The 8952-nt window shown below is 37.7% G+C and overlaps 1 protein-coding gene across 2 annotated transcripts; it reads left to right on the plus strand.

Moving 5' to 3' along the window:
- The first annotated feature begins 510 nt into the window (after positions 1–510).
- LOC110830638 (uncharacterized) lies at positions 511–8622 on the plus strand. Of its 2 annotated transcripts, none has more exons than XM_087355181.1 (3): positions 511–952; positions 4624–4792; positions 5500–8622. In XM_087355181.1, exons 1-3 carry the CDS (start codon positions 919–921, stop codon positions 6041–6043), a joined length of 747 nt encoding a protein of 248 aa, XP_087211307.1. In that variant the 5' UTR covers positions 511–918; the 3' UTR covers positions 6044–8622. The 2 variants fall into 2 exon arrangements, with proteins under 2 accessions (XP_087211307.1, XP_021921443.1); XM_022065751.2 differs by having other exon boundaries at positions 527–1739.
- Positions 8623–8952: the final 330 nt, after the last annotated feature.

Below are 8952 nucleotides of genomic sequence, written 5' to 3' on the forward strand. Positions count from 1 at the left end.
CTGTGCTGCAAGTGGCTTAGAGGAGCTAGCACGACATCTATGTTACAAAAAATATAAAAATGAAACAACAGATATATCATTGCCACTGCTAGGTTACACAATTCCTGCGTATGAAACGCATTGCTGGAAACTGTAAACAGTTCCTTAAAACTAAAACGGGGGTTGTCTTACGCTAACGGAAATTTTGTAGTGGAGTAAAGCCTAGATTGATCAAACTATGGGTCATTGCTACTGGTAGAAAATTATCCCATTAGGCAATTTGTCCTTCTTGAGACTGATTTTGGTTTAATAGCTCTCTGAGATGTGAACTCAAATGTGGGGATCACTTTGGCAGGTGGCTTCTGCAACTTGAGGGGAGGAAAATCACTTCAGCTGAAGGCCTCCATGATCGGGGGGAGCGGGCCGTGCCCTTCTAGAATTATACCCTGGCATTTGCCTTACAAATAAGGAAAAGTAGGGAAATATTGTCAGTATAGCCGCTCCACTGTTCGTTCCTCGACCCGTTCAGCCGATAGTTCACCTGCTACAGTCTCCTCAGCCGGTACTTCTGGCGTATTTCATCCTGAATACTAGCGAGTAGAGGGGTCGCAGGTCGACGTTTGGGAGTAGAAGCCACTTTGGCTTTCTGAATTGTGTAGGTCAGCTCGACGAACTTGTCGATTGCCTCCTCGTAATTTAACACGCTATTCACCGGGCGTCTGCTTTAAAGCAAGCCTGGAATGCAACCCAGTTCATTCGTGTGAAATTGGGATGGTCAGAGAGGTTTTGAAAGGATGATCGGTATGTGGTGTTGATCAGGATAAGCAGATGATCTGCGCTGAGAGCAGAACAGACCAAGAGATGCTCCGGTAGGACGAAGTCCTTGACAAAATGAAGCTTTGTGTGTGTAACGAGCTGTGACTTGTGAGTGCGGCCTGTATGATACTGTGCTTGAAGCACAGATGGTGTGGAGGTATATAGTTTAGCGCTACAAGTCTCTTGTTTTCTAATTAGCAGCACACCACTGTGTGAAGAATGACGACTTTTAAAGCACATTGGAAGGATTTCAGACATGTGTAAATACATGCAAGGGAGGCTAACATAAAAGTTTCGGCGCTGTGTGTTGTACCAATTAGCTCTTACCAGACAACATGTTTGGCAGGGTTGCCAGTCGTTGCAAAACTATCGCAAGCACACGAGATCATCTATGACATAGACACAGATAATACCGGCGCAATTATGGTGTAGATATAATACCCATTTGACGATTAACGATGGTGTTATATTTTGCCTGTATAAGTAGTGTGTGTTAATTCGTACGATACAGTTTAAGTTACGAATATTGTTTAAAAGTGATGTTACATATGTGTGCTTTACTGTAGTGACGAAATTTGTCAGAATTGTGATTTTGTTAGATTTATAGGCTTTCAGTGGTACTATTTTGGACGGTTTTTTAATTTTAATTGCAGAAAATCGATTGCATGTGATAATTCACTTATTCGCAGTTGCTCAGTTGTATGTAGTGAAATTACAAGATAATTTTATAAAAATGGATCCTAATTACACTAATGAAACTGAAGATGAACAATATTTCCCAGTGGAAGTTGAACTGGAAGAGATAGAAAAAGATGGAGATGGTCTTTTAATAGATCTCGTGAAACGTTACCCACATTTGTATAACAGAACATGTAAAGACTACAAAGATGTACTTGTGAAGGAAAATACATGGCAGGAAATATCAGTCATGATGAGTATGCCTGGTATGTTTGTGCATTTACCTTCAAACAGTGGATATTGTTAAGAAATCCATAATTGTCATCAGTGGGTTTTCAGTCTCTAGGGATAACATTATTATTACTTGTAAAGGAAAATAAAAAAACCGTATCTCCATGGGTGATTTACCAGAATATGAATCCGCAAGCAAACACAAAAGCTCATTTCCACATTTGTTGTTAGGTCCAGCATAAGTCAAAATGCCACCACAGAGATAACAATTCTACTGCCCCCACCTCTCAGTTAATAAAGTCAGTTTTCTCAATACAACACAATGACCCGATATTCCCAGATGAGAATTGTCATTGGTGTTTAACAATAATAATGTAACAACAGCATTACCTTGAAATTAATAAGTAAAATAATTATAATATGAAGAGACAAATGAGGATCATTAAACCTCTACCAGATTACATGGTACAACAACCCAGACTAACTGCCATGAAAACCATAAATCCTACCTGGTTCAAGCACTACTGTAAATCAGAATTGGTTAGACTGCTTTTCCTCTGTGGATTACTAGACTTATTTATCCCTGCTGAAAACAACAAGGACTGTTGAAATGGCTATATTATTACACCACCAAAGAATTCTGACAATACAAAGAGCTATTACCAAGACCTTTACTGGTTGGGTATCTGCAGTTGTAACCAAATTTAGAAGCAAATTCATGTTGTTGTGACACAGAAACACCATTCTGAATCTCTGGTACAGTGTGTTAAAAAGTTTCTGCCACTCTACTAATCTGCTTTCCAATATTTCAAAGAATAATAAAAAAAAAACATGGGTTCAAAATGGAAAATGTCTGCTAACTTTGCTGTCAGGCTGCTTATTTTGAAACTCAGGTATTGGGGAAAATTGATTCTATTTTATTTGAATATTCTAGACTAAAAACTACTGTGAATTGACCACAATTTATTTAACAATTTTCTGCCTTTTGAAGTGCTTAAGTTCCTATATATTCTGGCCACCTGACTAAACAGAGGGTTTTAAATACCTATAATTTAAAGGGGTTAAAATATTTGTTTCTATGTGCCTGAAGAAGAGAGGTGGTGATGAAATTTTTTTTAAGGGAAGCGTGGTGAGGAGAGAAGGTGGTGAGAAAATTTTTGATGACCCTGTGAATTGGGAAAGGATTTTGGCATCTGTGGGTAAGGAAGGTGATTCTTTGACCACGAGGTTTGAAAAAGAGATGATGGAGAATGGCCAAAGGCTGCCAAAATGCCCAGCCATTACATATTCACCCTGAGGATGATAAATGCAGTGTTTGCTAAAACATTGGACAATTTTCAACAATTGATGCATCCCTTCCCCAAAAACTGAAGTTATAAAACCCAAGAACAACAATTCATGATGTTTCATTAGAAAGATAAAACAGACAACAACCTTTGCTAGATAGTGAACTTAAGCAGGTTAACATAAATGAGGCTGTGTCGTAAGGCAGGTGGCTAGACGCTAGCTTCTTACTGCACTGACCTCATCCCAGGCGAGGCGACTTCGTGTGAAATTCATGGTGGATGAAGTGGGAGTGGAAATTTTTGTCTGGAATTCTTCAGTCTTTTCTGCTAATTATGTTTCAGTCATTGTGCGTACTCATCTGTCATCACTCAGTGAGGTAGCTCATTATCATACCCTTGGTCCTAAGTTAGGGGCTTTGTTTTCTAACCCAGTAATTGGCTGATGTTAGAATAAATACAGTTTCTGTAATATAAATGAAGCATCAGAAAATAAGAGTAAAGTGGAACCAGCCAGAGTGTCGACAGTGTTTTCTTCAACAGGTCATATTCAAATAGCAGGGAGGAGGACCCTGACAGAAGACGTGTAGTAGGAACCTACTCACTACATGACTTACATTTACTCGTAACACTGGGATAGTAATTTGTGGGTTATGCATCTCCTTTCTCAGTACAACAGATCAAAGATAGTGAAAGGTTTTGGTGTAACATGAATGGACCATCAGTACTGGGATTTTAACCTGCAAGGGCTGTGGAGCAGTGATACTTCAGTTCCAGAATAAAAGATTTGTGTGGCAACAAGAAGACATATCAGTGGAAGTAAATGTAGCCATCTCGCATGTTGTTTCATACCAAAATGTTATTTTGTATGACATAAATGTGCACAAGTTTCCATCACAGTTTAATAGATATGAATTATTGTATTGGTCACTAAAATATAAAACCTTTAGGGCAAAAAATGATCTCATTCTTTAATTTCTTGACTGGCTTCTAGTAACAAAGAAAAAATCAAGCCTTGGTTCAGAATGTTGCCTTTGTAATGAGTCCTTGCATTCCACAACATTATGAAGTTTTTTTACTAGAAACTCATGCCATGTTTTCTTTGCAGGAAGTGCCCATATAATGAGCTGAATCAGTTTCAGTTGGTGTAAAGGGACTTTCAGCAATAGCGGGGTTCTCTGCCTGTAAACCAAAGTGCTGTGACCTTTTTCCAGCTTCTTTCCCTGCTTTTGTATTTTCAGTATTTCTGTTTGCTTTCATTTCAATTAGAAATTCATCAGCAAATACGAGTGGTGCAAAATTGTTAAAATACTGTTCAAACTCCCATAGGTGTTACGAATCTTCTTATTAACAGCGACTTGTGAATCTGTGGTCACCACTAAACCCTGCAAATACATTCTCTTCACTTCAGATCTGCATGTCAACATGGCATGATTCTCTTCTCCTTGCCTTCCTAGCCTCCAGCCCAGTGGATATGGGGGTAAAGTGGCCAGAGTGTAAAGCTGACTAAAAGGTCGGGTCATCCTTAGGTGAAGAATATATGGAGCTTTACCTCCATTTTCCTACAAGTCTTCATGACATTGTGCTTAGGCACAGCGACAGCTTTATCTTCTCTACTACTGATTTTATTTTGCAGCTGCTGAATGTCAAAACAGATGGTTGCGACTTAGAGAAAGGTTCACGAAGGAAAAGCGTTTGGAAGAGAAGGAGAAAAGAAATGAAAGTACAAGTGAGATTCCGAAGAGGAGACCTTGGCATTTATTTCCGAGCATGACTTTTCTTAGCACACACATTAGGAAGAGGAGGTAGGCATGTAGAATGGGTCAAATGGATACGCTATTTCAAATAGGGCTAAACAGATATATGACCAATGTATGACGAAGAGTAGGTTAGCCACACGGGCCATATGAACAGATTCCTCATACTTTCTGCATATGTTGTGAGATTCAGGTTCTCACAGCGGTGAATCTGAAGGTGGCTGTCTTCTGGGTTGTAGTGCAGTGTTACTTTCATCCACTGCAGATCAGTTGGAGTATTTGCATTTATTTATATTATTTTTCCTTTTTTGACATTCAAGATTGAGAGGAGCACAATTTCTTTCTAATTGTGAAAGGATTCTGCTTGGCCTTGCCTAATATTTTTAGTTTTGTTGATGAAATCATGTTGTTCTTGACGTACAACCTTGGCTTGGGTGGTCACATGATGAACTCCCTTTTCTACATGCAGAAGATGATCACATTTGAAATGAATATAGCATCCAGTACGAGTAGGCTTCCTGTGCACTGTGGTGACTCTTTTTGTGACCACGATGTCTAAGAATGGAAGGGTAATATTTGTTTACACTTGCATGCTGAATTGTATAGTAGGTTGTAGGTTTAAGTCTCATCAGCATATCTGAGTCACCTAGTTGGTTTGTAGTCTGCTGTGTCTAGTGCCTGTGTGCATTGTGACAATAGTTCCATTTTGTTGGCTCCAGTTACATTTACACGGCATTGTTTCACGCTGGTTTCAGATCTTTCAGACCCATAAGACCTTTAATCCAGTCAGTTCACTCATTAACGGCTGCAGAAGTGACCAATTCTCCTGAAGAGGTTTCATGTAAGATTGAATTGTTACCAGAAATGTTACAACATGTCAAAACAGAAGTATCACCACCTGTGGGATCATCAATATCAACAACTGCTGTGGCAACAGCATCGTCATCTCCTGTTTTAACAACAGGGTCATCACCCGTGGCAACAGTTGAAGCAAGCTCAACAACTTCCACTTTGTCACTGCCAAAACTGTTGAACTCTGAGAAAACAACAAATTGCCAGGCTTGTGAAGACAGACACAAGAGAAAAGTCGGGGATGATTTGGAGCAGTCATGTTTGTCGCTGTCATCAGTAATAGCAAAACTTGTAGAACGTTCACCAGCAAGAAAGTCCTTAGATGAGGATGACCTTTTTGGTGAACTAGTAACAGCAGAACTTAAGAAAATGAAATCTGGCGAGAAAGAAAGTGTAAAAATGGAGCTTTCAAAAGTACTGTACTGCAGAAGAACTAACCTACAATAATAAATAATGTAAGGTTCATGTTAGTGTTAACCCTTTTCTGCTTCTACAGAAGCACGCCAATTTCAGTGCTGCGAGTGCTAAAAATTGTTGCTGTAGAAGTGTCTGACACAAGCTTCCATATCACATGAATCTGGCGTGTATGGGAGAGTTTTAGTACCTGTTGGTGGTTTAGTAATGCTTCTTTGTCTTATTGGAAAGACATTCGTGTTTGGTAAATGTGAGCATGATAGTGTATACAGTGGTTAGTGTAGTGAAACAGACATCTGCATGCCTCCATAGTCAGATTTACAATCATAAGATAAGATAGAAACAAAGATGCACACATAAAAATATACAGTAATAAAAACCTAGAAAAACCCTTGGCATTACGAAAGTTTGTAGAAATTTGGCACCAAAGGGTTAGATTTTATTGCATGCATCAACATCAGATGGTTTCGATTGATTATTAGGTTATTTTACAACTTTATCTCAGACTATATATAGTCTCAAATGCAGTGGGAGGATGATCATAAATAGTAGATAGGCAAGGATTTGAAGGGAGACAGTCATGGCCTTTTTGAAGGTACTGTCCTATCATTTGTCTGGAGAGGCATAAGGGAATCGTGAGAACCCCAACCAAGATTTGAACTGGGTATCCCCAGAATGCATGTGAAGAGTTGTTACACCAAGCTACTCAGTTATAAAATATAGTTTTATTCTGTCATCACTGGCTCTCTTTTAAAAAAATGAATTCACTTTCTGAAACATGTATATTAGGACAAAAAAAAGGGGTTCTCCATTTTACTCGCTCAAATTAAAACAGAATAATGCTGGGATGAGGTCCATAGAGCACAGTTAAAAGTCACCCAGCTATTCATGAATCCAAATGTTCATTACCATGTTCACAACAGCTCTCCAATGGCCCATACCCTGAGCCAGATAAATCCAATCATCTTGTCCTATTTTTAAAACCCCATTTCAATAGTGCCCTTCCATCTAAATCTAGTTCTTCAGGTTTTCTTGTGAAAGTCCTTCGTGCAGCTCTTTTTCTGACTATTCATGCCACATGTCTTGAAGTCAGTAAGTAGTTGATGCACTGTCTCAGAGTATTACTGTTTTGTTTTTTATTTCAAGTATCTGATAAGTGCGAATATTTGGTTGGTAGTTGATCTGTTATATCAGAATTCGCACTGATGATCCCCAATAACATCATTGACATACGGAGTGAACTTTGACAGAAGAATTTTAGACACAGTTTTGTATTTAGTTGTTAAAATTTATATTACTCAGTAAGTACTACAGTCAGTATTACCACCCTTATAAAAAGGTACAGTAACAGATTCCTTCCACTGTTCTGATAGTCTTCCTTATCTACTCCTAAGATAATAGCCAATGTCAGTCTAGCTTTTTTGTATAAGTGCACCATTTGTGCAGTGTGGAAAGAATTTAAATTACATTTTGAAGGTGATGACTCTGGTAGCAAGATATCCAAACGGGGCTGTGGTGGGATCTAGCATAGTCTGCACTTGGCAGGAGTCTGGGATCAGTTTGTTTGTGTTGATGTGTTTGGTAGGAATCTGGTTTCAGTAGCTGTGAAGACATTTCATCATTTCACCATTTCACTTAGTGTAAAGAAATTTCATAAATTTTGTATTTCCAGCGTGATTCGCAAAGACAATGATCAAAGTTCTGATATTACACCTAATAAACACTGGGGCACTGCTTTCAAGTAGTCCACTAATACTTCCACATCCCTCCCAATTTACTATTAATTGAAAAAACATTTTAATTAAACTAGGCGACAATCATACTCATTGACTTATCTTTACAGACTTTCACATCAGGATGCAACAAGAATTTTTATGTTTGTTTATTGGGACATATTGCCTCTTAAAACTAGTTCTTGTTGGTTCCTGATGTGAGGTCCCTTATGGATGTGGTATAAGTTGAAAAAATGTGTCTGAATGTGCAGTAAAACCTCAGTACTTTGAATTGTCTACAGTTCATATTTTATTCTTTGGATGTATTTTATTTATGCAGAATAAAGCCTTTTCCTAAATGAGAATTTAATGATACTGTACCATAATCAATGATTACACAGTGGGCTCTATGTTTAAAAATACAAGATGGTCTATTTCACACTATTACTATTGCTTACTTTGTGGATTAATGTATGATTCATCACAAATCATAGTCCTTATTATCTGAATTTCTTCGAGTCTCTTGAACTGCTTGTTTTTATGAATTATGACTTGAAGATATTTACATATAAGTATGTTTCATAATAGGATGCTTCACAAATTCAGATTACCTTTCGCCTTATTCATCTGAATTAGCGAGGTTTTACTGTAGCAGAATTTGGATGAATGTTGAAACAAAAATTAAGCACGCAGTAATTTTTTATGAGGGATGTGTGTCACATGCAGTATTTGGTACGCCCAGTAAGGATCATATCCCTGTATTTTAGCATCTGTGCTGGGCACTACATGTGTATTGTATATAACAAAATTGACATTATTACTGATCATAATTGATTTTAATTTCTTATAAAACTTATGACTGTAGCTTCTGTTTGTAAATAAAGTAATGTTACATATTTATTTTATGGTACAGAATTAAATATAAAAGACCATTTTATTCAGTTGTAATCCATTAACGTTAAAATCTGTATTACTTTGCATTTAATGCTTTTTGCTGTTGCAATGCATAAAACTGTAATCTCAGAATTAAATGTTCTTGTATGAATTTTGTAATATATGGTAATATGCTGGAGTGGAGAAACTTACATAGTATAGATAAGCAAGTGAGCCATTTTTGTCTGATATTCTGCGACTTTTCTCCTCCACGATTTAAAAAGTTTCTTGCACAGCCAAATTTTCCGATTAAGTTGGTATTTAAATCCTTCAAAGTATGGAGAAAATCATAGAATA

Source organism: Zootermopsis nevadensis, unplaced genomic scaffold (assembly GCF_977971745.1).
Source record: "Zootermopsis nevadensis isolate Lab colony 2312 unplaced genomic scaffold, Znev_1.0 Znev_ptg000024l, whole genome shotgun sequence".
Taxonomy (NCBI): Eukaryota; Metazoa; Arthropoda; class Insecta; order Blattodea; family Termopsidae; genus Zootermopsis; species Zootermopsis nevadensis.